At 31.7% G+C, this 24,495-nt stretch overlaps 1 protein-coding gene across 2 annotated transcripts; it reads right to left on the bottom strand.

Annotated features, from left to right (window-relative positions):
- Positions 1-826: 826 nt before the first annotated feature.
- LOC143045233 (testis-expressed protein 2-like) lies at positions 827-24,422 on the bottom strand. 2 transcript variants are annotated; one of them, XM_076217591.1, is made up of 8 exons: positions 24,290-24,422; positions 19,227-20,622; positions 16,018-16,899; positions 15,262-15,488; positions 12,996-13,088; positions 12,045-12,245; positions 11,171-11,291; positions 827-1,381 (listed from the first exon to the last, which is right to left on the bottom strand). In XM_076217591.1, the coding sequence occupies exons 2-8, from the start codon at positions 20,559-20,561 to the stop codon at positions 1,265-1,267; spliced, it is 2,976 nt and encodes a 991-aa protein (XP_076073706.1). In that variant the 5' UTR covers positions 20,562-20,622; positions 24,290-24,422; the 3' UTR covers positions 827-1,264. The 2 variants fall into 2 exon arrangements, with proteins under 2 accessions (XP_076073706.1, XP_076073705.1); XM_076217590.1 differs by lacking the exon at positions 827-1,381 and adding an exon at positions 8,006-9,288.
- Positions 24,423-24,495: the final 73 nt, after the last annotated feature.

Below are 24,495 nucleotides of genomic sequence, written 5' to 3'. Positions count from 1 at the left end.
CAGTTGGACTAGACCTACACCAAATTTATTTTGCTTTCTAAGCAATGGTTTGTAGTCCATATAAAATCAATAAAATGTATTGGTACAATTGTATGCAACACAAGTATTATGAGTACAAAATAAAATGTAAACTCAGCGTGGAAAGTAATTATGTGATGTAAAACATGAACTTAACCAAAAAGTAGTTTTTTAATGACTAAATTGAGGGTATTAGGACAATTACAGAGGGTGTTTGCTGTTTGTCAACAAAAACAACAGCCATGGGTAAATATAAGGGAATTAAAATGCGTGTTTGTCGACTTTTTTTCTCAATATACGGTCATAAATCAAACAAATTCGTGCTTGTGTCAATTTCTTTAATCCAGTCATGTTTTTTGTACCAATTTGTTCTACGATTCTTGCGCTTTGGATATCATTTACAGTCCAAATTTCCTGACACAAAGTCATCATATAAATAAAGAAAAAACACGGTTTTCGATTCACTTGTGACTACCGCAATTTGCGTTAAATGACAAGGCGTGTTGAATGAAACAAAATTATTGATGGTTCCCGGTAACGGACATGATAAAATCCGGAAATCGTATTTTTGTTAAATAAAAAAAATCAGGGCGGGACGATTTCAGAGGGCGGGCGGGGATGAAAATCTAGCAATTAATTTTAATTGGCCTAAATATCAAATATAACTTAAAATATATTCACCAGCCACTTTAAGACTGAGGCATAACAAATAAACCCATTGGACACTTATGTCATAAACTGCTTTTCTGCAGTGGTTGGCATGAGACAAGTTTAACTGAGACAGTTTTTATTTACTTTTTAAAAAATTTCTATAAAGTGTCCCCAGTACACGGATACCCCCTTGCAATATCATTTTCTATGTACTGTGGACCCTGCAATTGGGGTAAAAACCATAGTTTGGCATTAAATTAAGCAAGATCATATTTATATAGAAAACATGTGTACTAAGTGTCAACTTTCAAGTTGATTTGACTTCAACTTCATCAAAAACTACTTTGACAAAAAACTTTAATCTGAAGTGGGACAGACAAACAAACAAACCGACAAACGAATGTAGAAACTAATGTATGCACAGACAAGAAAACATAATGCCCCTCTACTATCGTAGGTGGGGAATAAAACATATAAAAGCATTTGTAAACTGATGGATATATCATTGTTGTACCATGTGTTTTTGCTATCAATATTATTGATGGTCAACATTTTTGTAAGTTTAAGAATGTTTCTGATCAACATTTTTGTAAGTTTAAGAATGTTTCTGATCAACATCTGCTGTATATTCATTACCATGTGAACCTTTAGGTAGATACTGTACAAATGTAGGAAGAACTTGATCGTCCATGTTTGGAAGAACAATAGTTTTCTATAAAACAAAACAATAATTAGCCAAGGACTATTCTTTTAAAATGTATGTGGGAGGGTAGGAGGGGACTTTTAAAATATCCCCATAACCAAGAACCATTTTTTAGATAATTTTGCATAACAGTAAGGCCAGAGTTTTTAATTTGTTGGTTTACGGATCCGCTGACCCGATTTTGCCGATTTGCAGAATGAAAAAAAAATTTGACTTCTCATGCTTTTTTATTCCCGCCGACCCTAACAAATACATTGTCCCTGAAAAAATAAAAAAAATATTCTTTTTTTTTTTATATGAAATGAAATGCATTAAATACTTATAGAATTGATAATATTTCTGTTGTGAAAAAATAAAACTTCCAATTTACATATCTAAATATAGACAAATCAATCATAACTGACCTTGAAAAGTTGTTTGAGCAAATAATTTTGCAAAACGAAACCTGTATTTAAAACCCATTAAACAATAAGTTTGTTTCCCGTATTTGTCATCATTCTGTAATATGCATCATCCCATAGAAAAATTGAAAACGAACTTGTCCAAACGTGGAAGACGTCAAGTTAAAGTACTAAGTATAAACAATTAATTTGGAATTTTCTTGTGTCATTGATAATAAAAACAATTCGTCCATTTGGATATAAAAAACGGGAATGACAGCTGACGAACCTAATATCCTCGTTTTTCCAGTGGATGAGTCTATTACGTTTTTGAAACGTGTGTTAATTTGAAACTTATTTTTCGTATGACTTTTTGCATTTTTTTCTATATCAGTTTCCATGCTTGAAGATTAATATTCACCAAGCTTCCTGAACTTGATTAAGAGCTACACGGATCTTTTTTTGTTTTCTTGTTTATGAAATGACGATTTCATTTCGTCTTTGTCCATTGACACAACCCCCCTTTTCACGGGAAATTATTAGACGAAATGCATTTTTATTGTGCATATTTTCTGCTTGAAAGATTTTTTTTTCTTTTTTTTTTCTGACTGACCGACCCGACTTTTTCATAGGGAAAATCCGTAAACCAACAAATTAAAAAACTGTGGCCTAATAGACACATACTGAAAAAAGACCCATGACTCACAGTCAACAATTAAACTTCCCTTCCTTTCCTCCGACATACATTTTAATGTAATATCTCTAAATAAAACAAAATTAAGATTTAAGTAGCTTAGTTTTTAGAAGGCATTGGTAATTTAACGAGTTCCAAATGTCACAAATCCATTAAAAGAAGATACAAATAAAGGTTTAAACAAAACCTCAGGTCATATTAACATGATAAAATGAAAAACATACTGATATGGAAAGAAATAAACAAGTGACATTGCAGAAACACTTTTATACCATCCCTTGTTAAATGTGAATTGCTCTAGCAAGCTCTTCAAGTATAATATTTTACATGCAACAATACTCATAGATATTTTTACAGTATAATCCTTTTATAAAAAATGTTTGAAGTAAATATATTATAAATGTTCAGACAACCTGCACCAAATATACACACATTACAATTTAGGGTCTTAAAAAGTTTTTAAGGATACTTATATTTTAATATAGGGGAAGAAAAAGGTAATCATAAAACTTTAAATTAATGTCCCACAAACAGAAGTATATTTGTAATACCATGGAAGTATTATATTGTCAATATAATACTTCCTTGGTAATACCAATAAGGGGCTAGAATAGCAGACATTGTGCATGTTGAAAAGTAAATCAAATGCTCCGCATAAAAACCCACAGCATTTGATATCTAAAAAGTAAAAAAATAACAAAGGGAGATAATTTATGTTAAAAAAAAAAAGAAGCAAAGGGAGATAGTTTATGTTAATAAACAGCAAAGGGAGATAATCTATGTTTAAGATTTGTATTATAATGATAACTTGATATTGTTTGAAAATACTAGGTTAGAAAAAGCTTAAGTGAGAATGACAAATAACAATAAAAAACCCATTTGATCCTTATAAATACATCTGCAATACATTGTATATAATATTGTGAAACCATGGCGTAAACAGATTTAATATATCATGTATCAATACCTTATGAGGGATTATGATATCAATAATTTATTCACAACCTTGGTGAAAATCTTCAATAAAAATGAGCACCATCTAGATTATAGTTATAAAAGGATTAAGTAATCGATTATATGTCATATATCATATGAGAAGAGGCCAAAGAAACTGATAAAACTAAAGGTTCTAAGGTCATTAGGTTTCAATTTAAAAACTGTATTAATATGGAGAGAAGCACAAATAATTAAAGGTAATAGGAAAAGAGTTGAAGGCAGAGCATAAATAGAAACAAACATATAATTCTTATTTAGGTTTTGTTATTTTTTTTTAACCATTTCACCATTTTGGGACAAATAGGAAATGTTAGATGTAGATAGACACAGGCAAGTGATCATAAAATAGATTCAAAGGAAGGATCTGCCATGAGTTTGAAAGACATCAGGGTATGAGGGATAAACACATGAACTACGATGCAATGCTATAAAGATGTCATATCATAGAAGAAAATTTTCTATTTCAAGAGGACATTGTGCAATATAAATGTTTCTAGACTACTGAAGATTCAATATTTTCCCTAGGAGTACTAACTTTCTTATAAAACAACTTGTTTGTTTCAGAATATATTTTTCAAATGTTAATTCAATTGAGTAAGATGATGTAAAGAATATCATGTTTAAGTTAGTTGACTTATCAAAACTTAAGCCTTCAAATTTTTTCTTCCTTCAAAGAGACAAATAAACATTCATATCATTTTACAGTATATCGTAAAATAGTTTAACAAAAGAAATATTGAAGAACAATATCACATAAACAATTTAGTAGAAATGCTATTGTATTAAGCTTAGATCCAAACTTACAAAGATATTAAAGGGAAATTCCGCGATTTTTTACTTATCATCTAATTATGTTCATCTTAACATAAAAAACACATTTGCAAAGTTTTAAATTTATATTCCTTCTAATAACGGAGAAAATCAAGTATTTGTAACTTTTTTGGTTGAATTCTCGAGTGGGTCGTGACGTATTAGCCCGATTTATTGAATTCTGGGAAAAAATAAAATCTGTTTAACTCTTATAGCTTATCGACAATATACGTAATTAAAAGCGCACAGCTGACGAATGGTCGAAGTTATAAACCACAATATAAGAATGAACGAAAGTGAATATGCATATATATACCGTTTTGTATTGATTGAATTAAACTCCTATAAAATTATCTCTAGTAAATGTTTTTGAATAAATTTAATTAATTATTGTTGAGATTTTTTTCATAAAATATTTATTGAACATTTTTACTGATATTGAACTGAAAATATTTCAGTTCTATTTACCGTTATTGTTTTGATAATCATTTCAATGCAACTAATGTGTGAGCAGAGTGTGTATATTATTTTGTAAAGGTCACTGTATATTTCTCGGCTTGAGGTCAATTCGTTTACCTTGTAGCTATTTAGCCGCAGGTGTGAGTTCAAGCGTACACAGGTATAAATGTTGTTATTTGGAAAGGATAAATAGAAAGGATTAGAGTATATGCTGTCATGATGTTAATACACTAAGATTAAATACACGATGAGAATAAAGATACAATAATTAAATTGTGTAAATTAATTGAAAATAAAATTCAGATTCGTAATTCCGAAAGTGTATAAAAATAAAAGGAAACAATTTTTGATTACTTTCTTAGCGGCAATTGGCGTAAAGATTCAAATATGAAGCAAAAAATAGTAGTTTTAATCTTTAATAAAAACTAAATGCAATATTACCCAATTTGATATACCATTGTACATCTGTTTGATATCATTGACTTTACCGGAATTTCTTAACTTGTATTCAAATCTGGCTGTGTTTAAATGCTAATAAAACTATTGCAATTTTAAAGTTTTTAATTGACAAAAAAATACAACATACAACATGCATAATTTTTTTTTAGTTTCTTTTTAAAATTTTATTCTTACATAATTAAATTCATTTGACAATCATTTACACGAACTTTTTGTGAAAAGAATACTAATTATCTAAGCTAAGGCATTATATCTTTTGAGGATTTTTGAGGATTTTTTTAAAAATTCTATGATAAAAGAGCCATTGAGGATGAGCGACAGAGAAATCAGACTAGTTGCGTTTCGTTCGTTTGTTTGTTGGGAAAGGAGAGGAAATGCAACCGCTTGTACAGATAAACGACAGAATTACCATACAAGCATTTATAGTCAACACAATCAGAAAGAGTTCCCATCGTTAGACGGGGAATATGAAGGCTTCCAAGAATGAACAAGTGACATGTCTAACTCTGAACAGTTAGAGAACAGACTATCGACATCGAACGCTTGTTCTTGATATTTGAAACTGTATGCATATATATACGTATACGTTTATGATATAGTGATGAGTTCTGACAAAAACTAAATTCCTTCATGGTTATATCTTGCCATACGTTTATATTGGTTTGTAAGGTGATTACTCAAAATCGTTATTTGAAAATCCTGTTTGTGAGATGTAGATTCATTTCAATACAGAAATTTCGTCTATATATTTCACAAGTGTATAACTCGGAGAAGCTCTGAAGGTTCATTACTCCCATTTTGTTTGGGTGTGAACCATCGATGTTTACAGCAATATCAAGGAATAAGGTGATGATGGTAGAAAGAACTATGGGCGTCATGTGGCAAATATTACATGCATATCGGACAATGAGTTGTCAAACTGTATGAAAAGTTTTCCAATACAACCATATTATTGAGAAGGAATGTTTACATGCTATACTCTCGTACTAGTATTACAGGGTTCTTGTGGCGTTCACCTTAGACACACATCGTTTTAACGATGTTTAAAAAAAGACAGAACCAATTTAATGTCATATTTCCCTATTTTTTAAATATAACTAAAATTCTTTTATCTGACAAGAATATCCCTATTTAGCGAACAAGTAATTTATTCTTTTTTCGGTTATTGAATACCAAGAAAGAAAATAAATCCCGAAATTAATTTGAAACTTTGATACTCAAAAGTTTCCCAGCAAAATATTCACATCCCCTGGGGATAATTAGTGTTCGTCCAGTGGCATATATAACAATTGTGATGACGAATTCCTTCCTTTGTTTGAGAACAATCTTATTGAAATATAAATCTGTGATTTTCCTAGGTCCACAGCTTCAATGAACCAAAGCAAAAGTTATACATCGACCTGTATTTAAATCAAATTGGTTCTCTTCTTCTTTTGGTATACAACTGTAGTCTATCGACATTCGATGATTACATACTGTTGGCATACGTTGGCTAGTCTATTTACAACACTTTTACCCCTATTTATTCAAAATATATGTTTTTTTCTTATGTTCAATGTATACACGTATATATTTTAAATTGCGCTATAGTTCCGTAACTTTATATCCAGTCGTATAAACGAATCGTCGGCAAGTGCGTACATTTTTTAAAATCAATATTTCTGGTCTGTTCCAATCTGTCCTTCACTATTGACAATGACTATATATTACATTTTCCCAAATTCACCCTTGGAAAAAATATTTAAATAGATTTTAATTTCATCAAATCTTATTTTTTGGGTATTATTTATATATTATGAATTATATTCTTTACACCAGAAATGTTATTTATAAACAAGCGTATGAGTTTAGTAATGACAAGTAAGACAGAGTTGTATATTATACATCTGATAGTTCAAAATGGAAAGTTATAAGTTATAAGTTATCAGCCGTGTACACTGATCAATACCTGCGGAAGTGAAACGATGCATGAACTTGCAAGCCCGACAGGAAATCGCTTGAATACCTGGACGTGTCACCTCACACCCCTCACAATACCTCACAATACCTTTGGAAGTAATACCTTTAGCCATGCTGGTGATCAGATAAGGGAAGATCAAAATATATTTGAAAAAAGTTTAAGAATTATGAACAAATTAGATTTTCGAAAACAATTTTCACGGAACACTTATTTATGATTTCAACTTTGACTTTTCACCTAATTCCAATATCAACAGTTTAAAAACAACAGACCATGGTAATTTAAAAAAAGTAAGAATATTTTCCGTATCAAGTTAGTTAGTCGTATTAAACAACCGTACGATTGACAAGATATTGACACGCAATTACGACTACATCGGTTACTGTAGTTTTGTTTCTTTGTGGTTTATAGACATATCGTTTTTATTCATCGGGAAAGAAGACAAGATGGCGGATCTCGGAGAATTGATACTCTAAATTTAAAATCGATGGTGATCGCTTATCTAGCGGAATAAAACTTTAATATCTATGAATTTGAACATTTTTATACAGAATGAACATAATATCAATTTTTGATTTTTTTGCGAAGTTTCCCTTTAACACATTTACATTGCTACTAGTTAATAACATATGAGGCTTATATACATTCACCAGAGGCCAAATGACAGAACAACTATAGCCTTCAACAATGAGCAAAGCCCATACTGTATAGAAAGCTATAGTAGGGACTAACAGTAACATGATAAATGTAAAACAAGAAAATCAACAGCTTGATTTATGAAAGTACAATAAATAAATAAAAAATTGAGAGAAACCAACCGATGAAAACCACATATTAAAGGCTGCTAAATTGGGATAGACACATACAGAATTCAGCCTTTTAACATTATTTTATTTGTAACAAATAATTGATATATCTGCCTTGAATATTTAGATTGTTGATCTATGTTCTCTTTAGGTCTAAATGCTGTTGAAATCTAGATAGTTTGTCCTTGTAAAATTTCACTAAATTCTCTAATTTTGGCTTATCAGTGGAGATAATGTCAATACTTTACCAGACAAACTTAACAATAATCATTCTATTTCACTTTCATACATGTTTATGCAACAACTTCAAATATTTCACTTAGTATTGGAGGCCAAACAGATAAAAAAGTAACAAAGTAAGCTCAATAATGTCCCGTCTACCTCTAAAATACTCTAAAGCATCATTCTCAGATAATCACAGATAAACTTTGACTTTTGACATATTTTACCTTTTCAGTTTCTATATAAAAAAAATCAGTCTCTCGCCAACTCTTTCTATTAATCACAGGCTCAATAAAAATGAGTAAATAAATCAATTAAATATTCCTGTTGATAGTATCTTTTGATTGTAAGAAGCTTCTGTCCAAGTTTGGTAAAAATCAAGGATAGTTTATGAATCTAATAAATGTTTAAAAACTTTAACTGCAGACTGAATGTAATGTTAACTGGAAGAAAATTTCTTTTTTTCTATATACTAGCTTTTGATCATAAACAAGCTTCTGTCCAAGTTTGGTTCAAATCCAAAATAGTATAAGAAAGTTATTAAAATTTCAAAAACTTTAACCACAGAGTGAATATTTGTGGCCGCCGGAATATAGTCTCGCTTAGTCTCGCTTTTTCGACTAAAGTAGAAGGCTAACTAAAAACACTCTAGTTTGAGGTTTTTATTCTTATTCAATTCAAAAAAAAAAATCCTACACATGCAGATGCACAGAAATTTAAGTATTTGTCATATTCTGCCTAGTGACAGAACTGCATTTTAATAAAATTCTAAGGTTGATGTTTTTGATATGTGAAGAAAGTTGTTTACTTTATAAATATTGTGAAAAAGCTACTCAGCAGTTAACAATATTTAGGTAGTACAAAACACTACAATAATAAACATTAGGAAGCTGCAATCATTAGGTTGTCAGTGCATTAAGCTTGGGATTTCCATGGTAACATAAATTGCGCTGATCTCTGAATTTAGGCACTACTGTGAATTGCTGACATTATTACACAGAGGAACCAGTTTGTGAAGACAGGGATGCAGTTGAAGGAGGCTTAGGAACAACAGGCACTGTGTCAGTATCGTATTCTGGGAACAGTATTGGGATAACGAAATCATCTAGGTTTGGCATGACCAGGACTCGCTACAAAAATCAACATTTAATCTTTTTTACATCAATTTAATTTCACTGATTACTGAGGATTCATTATCATTCATGGAATTTTAATTTTTGTGGATTTCCTGATTTGTAGGTAGACCACAAATTCAAATGTTCAAAGAAACAATAATTAAAGTTTTCAAGAAGTACAAATTTTAGCTTGACTTGTATGCAGATTTTGACAAACCTGCAAACTCTAGTATTTGCAAAACACATTCATTCTTAATCCACGAAAAATTGGTATCCACAAAAATAAATTAATCCACAGTACATCTTCATAAGTATGTATGTATTTTTTTTCTCTGTAAGTGTTATGTATTTTATTTCATTTTTATAAAGTGTATTGAATCATAAATATTTAAGTTATTAATGCAGAGCATCTTGTTTCAATGTAAATGATGAAGACCTACAGCTATAGATTTTAACTGATGTTGAATACTAATATATTTTTTTTAATAATCTATACTAATGTCTCATTTACATGTACCCAAGTAGAGTTATAATTCACTGTTACAAATAATTGATTAGTTTCTAGATATCATTGCACTTCTCATGTAACAGAATATCTCCCATTTGAAAGAATAATAAGACGGCTATATTTGAATTGTTGTAAACACAATCCTATCCTTTTTCCCTCGAGTGTGACCTACTGATTTAGACTTATCCTCTTTCCCTCGAGTGTGACCTACTGATTTAGACTTATCCTCTTTCCCTCGAGTGTGACCTACTGATTTAGACTTATCCTCTTTCCCTCGAGTGTGACCTACTGATTTAGACTTATCCTCTTTCCCTAGAGTGTGACCTACTGATTTAGACTTATCCTCTTTTCCTCGAGTGTGACCTACTGATTTAGACTTATCCTCTTTCCCTCGAGTGTGACCTACTGATTTAGACTTATCCTCTTTCCCTCAAGTGTGACCTACTGATTTAGACTTATCCTCTTTCCCTCGAGTGTGACCTACTGATTTAGACTTATCCTCTTTCCCTCGAGTGTGACCTACTGACTTAGACTTATCCTCTTTCCCTCGAGTGTGACCTACTGATTTAGACTTATCCTCTTTCCCTCAAGTGTGACCTACTTACTGTAAATTCAGAAATTATTGCGTGCATTTAATTTTGCGATTTTGTCATTTAAGACTTAAATGCGATTTTATTTTTTACGATTTTGAGAAAAATCCTGTTAAATTCATATAAAATATTTCAAAATGCGAGTTTAAATTTTTGCGTTTACAACTCAGTCGCATTTTTCGCAATAATAAAAACCTCGCATTAATTTCTGAATTTACAGTATTTAGACTTATCCTCTTTCCCTCGAGTGTGACCTACTGATTTAGACTTATCCTCTTTCCCTCCAGTGTGACCTACTGATTTAGACTTATCCTCTTTCCCTTGAGTGTGACCTACTGATTTAGACTTATCCTCTTTCCCTCGAGTGTGACCTACTGATTCAGACTGATCCTTTTTCCCTCGAGTGTGACCTACTGATTTAGACTTATCGCCTGTTTTATACTTTAATGAGCGACACAACTGGTGCCACAGGATATACGTACCCTTCGAGAGCACCTGAGATCACCCCTGGTTCTTGGTAGGTTTCGTGTTTCTCAGTCTTCAATTTTCTGTAGTGTTTTGTGTACTGTTGTTTTTTTTGGTTATTTTCTTTTGTTTTTTTGCCATAGAATTGTCATTATGTTTTGGACTTGTGAGTTTGAAACCTTTGGTATTTATTCATCTAGCTTTTACACAATAACTTATATTCTAATTGATAATAAAAATTGAAGCCATTATAAATATTTCATGACTTTTACAATCATAACTTGTAAATAATTTTGTAAACTTCTAGTGTCTCAAAAATTAATAAGTAACTAACCTGAAATTCAATAGATAATTTTTTCTCTATAAATTCTGTAATATGTGAGACAGTAACTCTCCTCTCACCAACTTTTGGTTTGGCAACTAAAGTTAATTTGGGGTTTCCTCTAAATCCATACCTTTAAAATATTAAGAATATGATGCATTTCAACTCTAAGAAGAAAAATTGATCACACATTTCTTGTAAAATAAAATAAAAATAAAATAATGAGTTCGATGCATTTCCGTCAAAAACTCTGGTTTTAGTGAACATCGTTCGTGTATTTAGGGGCATCATCACTTCCTTTCCAATGTTGAGCGAGTGGTAGTAAACTATAATACTATATAACACACATTATTCGGCAAATTAATTTCTCATAATTGACAATCAGCACTGCTGTCATTAGAGGATTGTGATTAAGTACTTACAAAACCAACTTTAGTTCTAGTTTATCCTGCACAATGACGATCACTTAGATGTTTGATGAACGTTAATAGTGTAGGGATACAGGCGATCCCCTCTATCTGGTGCATAATTGACCAGTTTTTCCGGTGACAGATGAACTCGAAAATGGTCTATTCAAATGAGTAAAATAATGGTTTAATTCTTGTACGAAAAATGAAAGAAAAACAAATATGTAACACATAAACAAACAATAAATACTGAATTAGAGACTCCTTACTTGGGACAGGCACATACATAGAGAATGTGGTGGGGTTAAACATGTTAGCCAGATGCCAACCCTCCCTCTAACCTTGGACAGTGTTGTAACAGTACAACATAAGAACGAACTATGAAAATCAGTTGAAAAAGGCTTAACTCGTCAGATGGATAAAAATACAAATACTACAAATACAAGTGGATGTGGACATATGCACACAAGTAATCATACCATATTCTGTCAGTAGGTGGGGGAGGAATGTTGATAGCTAATACTCCCGACAGGAACCGTAACTCTACTGTAAGGACCAAAGGTGTATTGGACACCTCTTCCATTGCTTTCTTAACATACTTCATTTCTGTGGCTGATTGAAAATACTTAGAATCTGTGATCTTCTTCAAATATCTCATAAATCTACGTTTACCACCTCCACTGAAAATATAATATAAATCATTAAGGGAACAACCATTTCAGTTCGAGGGAAAGGGGGGGGGGATATGGTTTTTTCCTAAAATAAAATCTAATCCCCAATTTGGCACAATTTGATGAAAAAATATTGTGGTCAAGCAGATGACAAAAATAATATTCTGAATCCCGATTTTCATCATACCTTATAGTGTTAAATTTTGAAAAAAAGGATTTGATTGATACTGTTGAAAAACTAAAAAATAAAATTTGCTCACAAATAACACTGCTGTAAGTATCAATAAGTCGGCCTTATGTGCATCAAAGCACAAAGAGGATTAAGTAGTAAGTATCAATAAATCAGGACTTTGTATTGAAAAGGATGTGAAATTCCATTACACAGTATTGCATGCATGTTTGAATGTCTAATGGTAGTAAGTTTCCAATTTTGGAAAAAGAACCATTAACCGTCTGTTGGAAAACTGTACAAGTTTCTTATGCATATTCAGTAAACTAAAGCTTTGATGAGTGATGAATAATAAAACGCATTACACAGTATAGCATTGCTGCCTATTATATAAAGCCTGATATCAATTTTTTTCTAATTTCTAGTTATTGTATGAAAATAGCTAGTACTAATTTTACCTTCTTTTCTTTATTTTCAATTTCTAAAGTTATTCCTTTCTCTTCCATTTTTTAGTTTTTTTGATTGGAAAGATAATGCACAATGTTAAAATTTAATATCAAGTATGATTATTTTAAAAAATAAATTTGAACCTTTCTTCACTTCCTTGAGAAGCTACTACTTCTTCTTCTTCATCAGTAGAAGACTCAGCGCTGTCTTCTTCTTCCTCATCAGTTACTGCAGATCTATAGATAAAGAAAGTAACATTAATATGAAATATAGCTGCAATGAACATGTCTAAAGAATTGCAAGATATTGAAAAAACTACACTCTCCTAAAAAATAAAGAAAAATTTAAATATTCTGAAAATATAACTTTCATTACAATCAAGCAAGGGAGACTCAAAAACCGTTTTCCATATTTTTTATACTTAATTGACCATGACAACTGACCAATTGACCCCAAATTAAAAAATCTGCTTCCCATTTCCTATATCTTCAATCTGTATAAATATAGTTCCCGTCTAGCATGACTCTAGCAAGGGAAACTAAAATTACCATAACATTCTTTATTTTTTTTTTATTGAACAAAACAGTGACCTTTATCCAATTTTTTTTCAAGGTCATATAATAAATTGCTTTGCTGAGGGCATAATTGCTTTGCTTTGCTTTGCTTAGCGCATAATTGCTTTGCTGAGCGCGCAATATTCACGCTTGATACAGGTTTGAATTTGGATTGTAATTAAATATTTGACACATAATAGGTTTTTGCCACAGAGTAACTGTAGTCAAATAACTTAAAAATTGGTTATATGATTTGAATTTATATTCAATTTTTGGTTTTTGTTCAATACACTATGCTGTTGCAAATTGACCACCTGCCCTCCCTTAATAAGATGTTTTTTTTTCACTTTTGTGCAATATCCTGTTAGATATTAACTCCCCCAAAAAAAATATTTGAAGAAATTTTCTTTTTAATTTCTGAAAACTGAAATGAGAAAAAAAAGCACCCCCCCCCCCACAAATTCTTATTTAACTACCCACCCCCTGCCCCTTTCCCTTATTCCAAAAAGTATTCATTTCCTCAAGATATAGTCAAAATCTCATTTCAAATTTTAATCAAGTTTGCAACCAAATATTGTTGTTTTGAATTGAAATTGGATTACCTCCCTTAGACTGCTTTTAAATTGTCTTAATTAATTGTCCTTTAACCAGAAAAAAACTTGTTTTTTCCTCTTTTTTGCCTCTAATTCCTAATCGATTTGAGCCATACCCCCCCCCCCCCCCCCCTAGTCAATCCTAACCATCCCTCTGTTTTATGGAAACTTATGGTATAATTTCAGAGATATTCATACAATTTAACACAAGTTATTATCTGAAAACTACAAAAATGCTTATTTGGGCCCTTTTTTTGTAGTTTCTTTGTGATACCAAAATCAGTTAGGGTACTACTTGTACAAGTTATTTTTATTTACTTGAAAAAGTAAAAAAATATACACATATAAGTAAATAAATAATGTTTGAATAATCTCCCCTTAATTTTCTCAAAAACTTACTTGTATAAGTAAATTTTTCTTACAATCCCACAAAAGTCCTCAAGTTTTGAGATGTAAATTCATGCCTTTAGTGATTTTTCCCAGGTTTGCTCAATTTTTTCATCTCCGGCTATACGAACGCGCCAAAAATAACAATGCCGTACTGAAAGTGTTAACAAAGAAACTGATTGTGCAAAGATCTTAAGTATTTGCGCAAGGCCTTCAAAAATTGCTCCTTGGGGGCTTGTAAATGAGCAGTGTTCTGAAGATAACAGACAAACGGGATTTTCATTGTCCATGAAATTACACTTAAATGATTAGTAAAGAGATCTGCAAAGGGTAGAAAATTTAAAATTCTATTAGAGCAAAGAAATCATAAGAATTCAATAAAAGAAAATAGGATGTAAAAAAATCTGATTGTCTAAGGGACATAACTCAGCCAATATTATTTTTTACCTATACAAATAAATACAATTCACTTGTATAAGTATCCTACAAATTTACTTATATAAGTATATTAATATTACTTCTTCAAGTAATTAAAAATAACTTGTACAAGTAGTACCCGACTGAATATACGACCAAATTTTTTCATTTTTTTTTGTGGTTGTATAAAAACTCAAAAGTTCGGATTGTACTGTCATACATACAATGACATATAGCATTAGAGGGTACTTTAAACAAGAATAACTATGATAATAGTCCTATTTTTTTCAAATATCAGGTTGTTTTTATAGTGCAAATTTTGTGTGGGACTACAAAATGTATATGGACATAGGTACCAAAGCATCAACATTGACTATTGAAAACCTGACGGAAGTTTAAACCAAGACAGCATTAGACCCCTACCAATATGAATTATAAAGTTTATCACTAATACATACTTTGAATGAGGTTTTCTGGACTCTGTGCTTTCTTTAGCAGCTTTCTTCAGTTTCATTAAGTTTACTTTAGTCTCAATTGTCATTTTGAATCCACCTCCATAGTTTATGTCTAAATCTACCCAGAATCCCTGGTTATTCAGGAAAGGCTTACCAGCTCTGCGTATAACTGGCATTTCTGATCCAAGATTTATATCTGTGATTTTAAATGCTTCTATAAAATATGGGATCTATAAAAGAATAAAAGAAGATTTGTTTTTAACTCGAAGTTGTTCAAAGATATTGCATTGCGTGATTTTTATGATATTAAATACACATGATACAATTTATACAAAATGTGTGGTTACTGTGGTATCAACAAACCCTAAAAAAAAACTCAGATTTGATGAACTTGATGAATTGGCCTCTTGATGAACATGATTGGAGAGCCAGAGTGCTTGGATAAAACAACTATCTTTCAATAGGAAAACTGACATTTCTAGTCAATTAAGATTGGAGTCAATGCACCTGCTACTTGCAGTTTTCAAACTCACAATCTCATGTACCTCTAATATCTAATAGCAATGAATATCATGTACATGAATATTAACATAATTTTTCAGATTATTCCATTCAAATTTTTCTTTCCTCTCTTTAATTACAAATCAATGAAAGCAGTCATATGACACAATTTGGTTTCGTGGATCATTATCCACATGTCTTTTAGTATACATCATGTACATATTAAACAGATATATGTATATAGTATATACAACTTACATGTATTTTATCTAGTTTCTTTTGCAGCTTGTCCATTACTTTATCAGCCCAGTATTTCTGATGAAGAAAATCCCATGAACATCTGGAAATCATAGCATTTACCCAAAGTAATTGTGTTTCACAGTCTATAATGTTTCCTACACTTTTTTTATTGATTATAAAGTCAGTATAATATTCCCTTGGCATACATCTTCCCATATAAGAAACAAATTCTTCCATACTGAAGGGAGCAGATTCTGTTTCGCCTTGTTCAGTCATTGGTGAAGATGAACCAGTTGAACTTATAGAATCTGTTGACCCATGGCGCTTATGTTGAGGCGTCCCATCAGAACTTTGACGCTTATGTTGAGCCTCTGTGGACGATGTTGAACCATTTTGTGTTTTAGAGGATCCTTTTTGGAGAAAATATTGCTTAATGACTTCTAAATGAAGCTTTAACGGAGTTCCTTTACATGCAGCGTCAATCTTTTTGAACCACTCTTCCTTTTCATGACAAGTCCTTGCAAATAAATACAGAATGCTAGGACCACACTTATCTTCACTAATGATTTCAAAACCTTGGTCTGACTCAGGCAAAGATTCATTTACTTTACTTCCTGGCTTCTTCAAGGCAATGCAAATTGGGTATTTTTTACTCCAAATTCTTTTTTTCACAAGACCAGGAGGCATAAGGAAAACCCTGCTTCCTTCAAGGTTGAAGATTCTCTGATGAATATATTCAATGTTCTTTGGGGGTTCTTCATCCCACATAGCTCTTTTAGCAATATTAGTTTTTGGAAATCTTAGACGTAATGTAACACCATCTAAAGTGACATGCACTGAATGGGTATTGTTAATATGATAGTTTTCTTGATTATAATCTGCAATTTCATTCATCCAACCCTGAAAAATAGTAAATATTACAAAACCAAGAAATTATTTGAATCTGGAATAATTTTGAATTCTTGAAAATTGATCAGAAATGTATGATGAAAACTAACAAAACTTTGGTGGGTTAGCTACGCTAGCAATGCTATGATTCAAGTTTCGTTTCACTAATATTTCAGTAAGAATGAACTAATCCTCCTTAAACATGCACATATTTCTAACCCTATTTAGTTGGGTTATATATAGTTATAATCATATATATATTTCTTTTCAAATTTCCAGAATTAAAAAAAATATTCTTGATTCAAATAATTCCTTGTTCAAAGAGTTATTGCACACTATAACAGATTTTCTTTTGAACATGTAAAGCTAGAAATTGAAAGGCTTTTTTTGTTTTGTTAATTCTAAACAACAGTTCAAGAGATTAACGACAAATGAACATGATGAAGGATCTGATATACTTTACATAAATTTAAAACAAACATTTAAGTCTTTAGCAAAACCTGTATTACATACATATCACCAATCAGTATTAATTTTTAGCTTTCTATAATAAAGTAATGTTGGAACTTCAACTTGTTGTCTCATCATGCTCATGTGTCTATCCAACCACAAATATTTCAATTATTAGTTAGTATGGTTAGTATCCAAGACTGTAAGGGTCAAAATTTGGGATTGGAAGATAGGCATTTTTTTAAATCTCTAAAACCTTTACATTTAGGATTCAGAGCAAAGATTGATCATGCCAGAGTTAGAAATATTTGTCCAAATTTGCAAGATATAGTGACTTGTTTTACATGTGGAGCAGGATCTGCTAAACCTTCCAGAGCACCTGAGATCTCCCCCAGTTTTTGGTGGGGTTTGTGTTGCTTAGTCTTTAGTTTAATGTTATGTCCTGTGTACTATTGTTTGTCTTTTTTTTGTTTTGCCATAGCGTTGTCAGTTTATTTTCGATCTATGAGTTAAATGTCCATCTGGTATCCCTTTTTTACTGCAAATTTAATGTAGCAATTTTAAAATCCAGTTGATTGATTCATAAAGCAGGGTTCATATTCACTTGTTTTTCGTTCTGTTTATTTGCATTTCATTTGTCTCTGTATGTTAAACAGCCATCATCATCACCATTATCAATCAAATTGGCCATTTTTAAAAAAAACTCGTTTTATAATCAGATGTAATGTAAAGGAAAAGTGTATTCTTTGGATAAAATTAATTAAATTACATCAACACAAGAGTGCATATGCTGAAATGTCTCGCCTTCTTCACTAATCATTGATATTATGTTGATAGCCATAAATAAAAAGCTTTATTAATTACAACTGTACCATAAACTTAAGCAAGAACCAATGAACCATGGAAATGAGGTCAAGGTGAGATGAACCATACCAGGCAGGCATGTACAGCTAACAATTCTTCCATACAACAAATATAGTTGACCTATTGCATATATAGTTTAAGAAAAATAGACCAAAACACAAAAACTTAACACTGAGCAATGAACCATAAAAATGAGGTGAAGGTCAAATAAAACCTGCACGACTGACAAATACTATCATAAAATATTTCCATACACCAAATATAGTTGCGCTATTGCAATTATTATTAGAAAAAAGACCAAAACTCAAAAACTTAACTTTGACCACTGAACAATGAAAATGAGGTAAAGGTCAGATGACACCTACCAGCTAGACATGTAGACCTTTGAATCATTCCATACACCAAATATAGTAGACCTATTGCATACAGTATAAGAAAAACAGATAAAAACACATAAACTTAACTATAACCACTGAACCATGAAAATTAGGTCAAGGTCAGATGACACCTACCAGTTGGACATGTACACCTTACAGTCCTTCCATACACAGAATATACTACATCTATTGCTTATAGTATCTTAGATATGGACTTGACCACCAAAACTTAACCTTGTTCACTGATCCATGAAATGAGGTCGAGGTCAAGTGAAAGCTGTCTGACAGGCAAGAAGACTTGCAAGATACGCATATACCAAATATAGTTATCCTATTACTTATAATAAGAGAGAATTTAACATTACAAAAAAAATCTTAACTTTTTTTTCTCAAGTAGTCATTGAACCATGAAAATGAGGTCAAAGACATTGGAAATGTGACTGACAGAAACTTCGTAACATGAGGCATCCATATACAATGTATGAAGCAACCAGGTCTTCAACCTTCTTAAATATAAAGAATTTTTAAGAAGTTACCAAACGCTGCCATCGCTGGAACACTATCCCTATGTTGAGCTTTCTGCAACAAAAGTTGCAGGCTAGACAAAAAATCATGTTAAATATATATAACCTTTTCCACTCCAATTACCTTATGTACTGTAACACCATCAGCAAGGCTAACATCCTTCAAATTAGGCTCTGTCATTGGCTGCAAATCTTTGACTGGGATTATTTTTGGCAAATCTTTAGGCATACTCGGCTTTGTTAAAAATATATAAGAAATCCATCCAAGAGAAGCAATAAAACTTCCTAATACCATACCAGAAATATATGACGGTAGGGGAACGACAATATACAAAAACACAATACCAATCACAATCAGGAATTTTTTTGTAGGAACATGTTTTTCTACACTTTCTGCTACACCCTGTAATTTTGACGGATGTGACTGAGGTTTAACTGTAACTGTTTCATCAGCTGCATTATAAAATGTTGCCTCTTCTAACTCATCTACCTTATCTTTGGATAATTTTGACATCGCTACAGGGGAAATAAATTTTGGAACTTTGCTTTTCACTAATCTTCGCTTTAAAGAAGTTTTCGGCTTCTTTGTTTCAAAAGTATTGTGGCTACTAGTGACAGAAGGTACCCCTGTAAAATCTTCAACCGGTTCATTTGAATAAAAGTCATCTACAATATTGAATTCTTCAACTTTCACTGTTTCTATTTCAGTATCAGAATGTGACTTTCCTTCATAAACATCAGTGTGTTCTTCCAGAACTTTGTCAGGAGGTGAATCAACATGCTTAAGCTGTTCAACTGTTTCTTTTTTCACTGCATGTTGAATTTCTCCTGTTTTTTCAGTTGTTTTACTAGTGTCAGTATTTATTGCCTTCATTTCTTTTACTTTTACTTTTTCATCTTCATCTTTACCGATATTTTCAGACAATTCTTCAATTTTTTTCCTTGCTCTTTCAGCTTTATCTTTCACAGCAGAAGAAATTTCAGCCACATTCTGTTTAAGCCATGACATTGCAGAGCCCTCTTCTTCAACAGATTTCGAATATTTCTGCAGTTTGTCAGCACTTGAGGACCTTATTGGGATGGGTTCAGCTGTTGTGTTAGCACTAATCTGAGTAGGGCTATCCCAACTCCTCTGTGAAGCAACAACTTTTTTGGGCTCTCCTACTTCTTTTTTTATGAATCTTTTTTTATCCTCTGAAGGTTTGTCACTTACTTCATGACTTTTCTTGTCTGTAGACATTTTATTTGGAGAGTCAGGAGGTTTATTATCTTTTTTTAGTTTGTCAGATTCCACTTTCTTCGTCAATTCTCCCGTCATAGTCGTCAAGTCTTCCTCATCATCTTCATCTTCTTCTAATGACTTAAAACTGAATTTCATGGCAGGCGTAGAATCCGTCTTTTTACCCAAGCCTTTTGTTGGTGGCGGTGGTCGAGCTGGTACTTCTTTCTTAAAACTCATGATGTTGATTTTTTTGTTGGAATCAGAGACTGTACATGTTGGTCAGATATATGTTTGAGTACTAAAAGTAAAAAAAATATGAATATATGTATATAATGTATATCTGTTACTGTAAATAGGTAAAGTTAGGAATTACATGTATTTACTCGATTTTAGGAATTTCATGTAATTCCTGATGCATTTAGTTAATACATAGATATGCCTATTATATCTTACCATGGCTTAAAGGAAGGAATTTTAAATGGATCTTACTCGAGGAATCAACTCACTTTCTCAGCTTTCATAACATTATAGCTTTGCAAGATGCAAGGTGCCATCGGTAAGTCAGAGATTGGCAGGGATTCCTGAAGTGTGCATGTAAAACTGGTTGTGTTCAATTGACATGTAAGTCTAATGTTTTGTGTAACTCAAGATGTCACAACAGTTTGTTATGTTATAATAAGTAACTTGCATTCATTGTGTAAATAGGTATTCATTCTATGTAATCATGTTAATTGATTAAATGTACATTAGATAATTTATGTATAATATATTGTAATTTCATGGATTTATAGTTTTGCATGTTGTAAATTATTTACAGAGAGTTTCAAAAATTATAAAACAGCTATTTTACAGTGTCCATACACAAACTGTAAAATAAGATTGTGCAATCTTTGGGGACCTTTGATTCCTAACCCTAAGGTAAGCCCTACAAAACCTACCCCTTTACTTTCATATCGTTTCTTGAATTATGTCTAAAATTTTAGATGTCAGTAAATAGCTGTAAAAATTATAAAAAATCAGTGAATACCTGAAACAATCAGTAAATACATGTAATTACTATATTGATTAGTAGTTACATGTATTTACCATGTTTACTGAATTGTTCAATAATTACTTTTAATTCCTAATTTGACTTAATGTCTCATATCAGTGTCCAATATCTTAACCCTCTTATCAACATCCAACATTGTCCAATATGACTCTATGAATCACAAAAATGATGTCTGCTCTCCTCTCATAGTGAGGTCTATAAATTTCATTGAATCGTCTTTTTTTAGATTGACTTTTGTGTATATTATCTGTATTTTTTTGTATCTATCATGTCTATAGTATTTTTCTTTTGATTGATGTGAACAATAGAGCCTAAGAGGGAGAATAGATATTTGCACAGTGATTTAAACAGCAATTACTAACAAAAAAATGAATCCCAACCTTTTACCTGTGGTATTAAACATTGTGGTACAATTTGAGAGAAAATGAAATACTTATACACAAGTTATTATCCTGAAAGTAGAAAAATGCTTGTTTTCAGCCCCTTTTGGGCCCTTAATTCCTAAAAGGTTGGTCCCACTATCCCCAAAATCAATCCCAACCTTTTTTTTGTGGTATTGAACCTTCTTTAAAAATTTCATAGAGATCCATTCACTTAAACTAAAGTTAATGTCTGGAAACCAATGTGTCCTCGGACGACAACGCAGAAGACTCACTAATAGATGCAGACACGACTACATCATACCATTATATGATCCCAAAAATATTTATAAAAATCAGAAAATTACAAATTAATTAAAAGAGTGATCCAATACGGCAGTTCCAGGATATGGTTTTTAGATGAATCTTTCATGTGACTTCTATCACCAAGTGACAAAATGTAGGCATCGTAACTTCCAACAAAATATTTGGGAAATTAAAATCTAATTAGATGGTCACCCTCCCTCAGTCTTACGGCAGTCTGCACCAAACACTTTTTCAACTACTAGTCCAAAGACCAATATTCTGACATTTTTCTTATTAGTCCAAACAAAGTTTTGCAAAAACTTACTAGTCTGAATGAAATTTTACTAGTCTGGGGCATCGGACTAATGGCTAACCGTGCAGATTGACTTACGGGAATGAAGATTACATACTTAGGGAACATAAACTATTTCTATACTAAACCTATAAATGATATTTATGAAAGTGCTGGAAACTTTTATAGTAAATAGAGCAGGGATACAGGCAAGCCTTCTATCTTGTAAAAGAGGGACGAAAGATACCAAAGGTATAGTCAAACTCATAAATCTAAAACAAACTGACAACGCCATGGCTAAAAATGAAAAAGACAAACAGAAAAACAATAGTAAACATGACACAACATAGAAAACTAAAGAATAAACAACACGAACCCCAAAATGTAAATGACGTTATAAAGGAGTGCATAATATATGATCCTTTCCCAAGAAAAACATGATTCCAAAACCGACCTATACCATACCTGTCAACCTGTGACGATGAAAATGCAGGTCATGACCTGCATTGAAAAATGAAATCTCAGGTCATAACGCGTACGAACTTTTTCGAGCTGAATTTCAGTAATTAGGGAACTTTTTTTTTTTCATAATTTAAATAAAAGTTTCCAAAACATGTTCACTTTATTTATCATTATTTCATTGCACTTTGAAAAGCTTTTGATAACTTTTTGACACTTTTTCATCTTCTTTGGTTAATGTTATTATTGACATTTCTTCATTGTTCTATATGTATAGTATTTCTCTTTCAAGGTGTGACTGGCTTTTTTTTTTATCATTGTAGTAAATTGTGTCTGGCTAATCAGTCTTTACTCATCAGCTGTTCCCTCATACTTTCGTTATTAGAGTATAGTAAAATAAAGTTAACCAGTTAAAGGAAGTATACATGAAAAAAAAAATTTTCAACTTTATTTTTATAATTGTATTAAGGTATGAATTAAATGAAAAGTTATATTTCAATATGTATTTAAATTCTATTTGTAGTAGATTGGATCTTTTTTACCCCAAAAACGTAAATATAAGGAACAATTTTGAATGGTGACAAAAAAGGGGAAGTAACTCAGTTGAAAAAACGTGACAACACTGAAATTTATTTTCGACCTAAAGCTAAGGTAATTGCCAATTTGGTGTTAATTAACAGTGTGTTTGACACCAAAGCTGTCAAGTGAAGCCATGCACTTGATGGGTCACTTAATTTGACAGTTTACACAGGTAGCTGAACTTCTGTTGATGGAAGAATTATGAATTTGCCGGTATTTCAAAGAAAAATCACTTATGAAATCATTCTCTAGGCTTAGAAATCCAGGTGAAAACAGGTCATTTTCGGAATTCCCAGGTTATTCAGTGACCCGGCGGGTGTCCCCGGTGATCCCTCAGAATTGTGAAAATCTCGGGTCACACCCGCAGGATACGGGTCAGTTGACAGGTATGCTATACAGTACAGAATAAATTTGGCTTATTTTGGCAACCCCTTAAATACCATAAATATTTTACTATGTTGACAACCTTTACAAGAACAAAGGAAACAACATGAACAACAACCTCTAATGTTTTACTTTATTGCTCAGCGACTCCATATCCAAAAAACATCTGACCATCAAACAGTAAATAAGATAAAGAAAATAAAAGAATGCAAGAGAAACATATTTTTTAATGACAGGTAAATGGTAGCAATATAAAATATGTTTAAAGACTGACTAGATTATATTCTAGCCTGGTCAATGCTGTAAAGTGAATAAAACTGTAAAACATAAGTGTAAATGTACAGATATTTTCAAATAACACTCCAATAGGAATTCTTTTCTTAGCAAGGAAGAAGAGATGTAAAAAATAAATAGTGATAATAATCAGATGATTCTCAGATGCCAGATGGTCAATGAAAATTTGTACAGTTATCACTATTCTGTCTGTTTAATGTAAAGACAACACCACACACCCTTTTTGCAAAATATAAATTACCTATATTTTGTCTTTTTTCACAGCATTAATAACGACAATGTCTATCTTTTGTACTTTGAACTGTTCCAGGAAATTTTGCTTTCTGCTACACAAATAATAAATTAGAGTTGTCTCCCTTACAAAATTGTTCTGGTTCCATGTTGTTCCTTTAAGAATTATCGAGTAAAATAAATATTTGGGACCAGTTTATATTATTTTACGACGAA

The sequence above is a fragment of the Mytilus galloprovincialis genome, chromosome 9 (genome assembly GCF_965363235.1).
Source record: "Mytilus galloprovincialis chromosome 9, xbMytGall1.hap1.1, whole genome shotgun sequence".
NCBI lineage: Eukaryota > Metazoa > Mollusca > Bivalvia > Mytilida > Mytilidae > Mytilus > Mytilus galloprovincialis.
The sequence above is the reverse complement of the archived record's forward strand: the minus strand, read 5'-3'. Positions and strand labels throughout refer to the sequence as shown.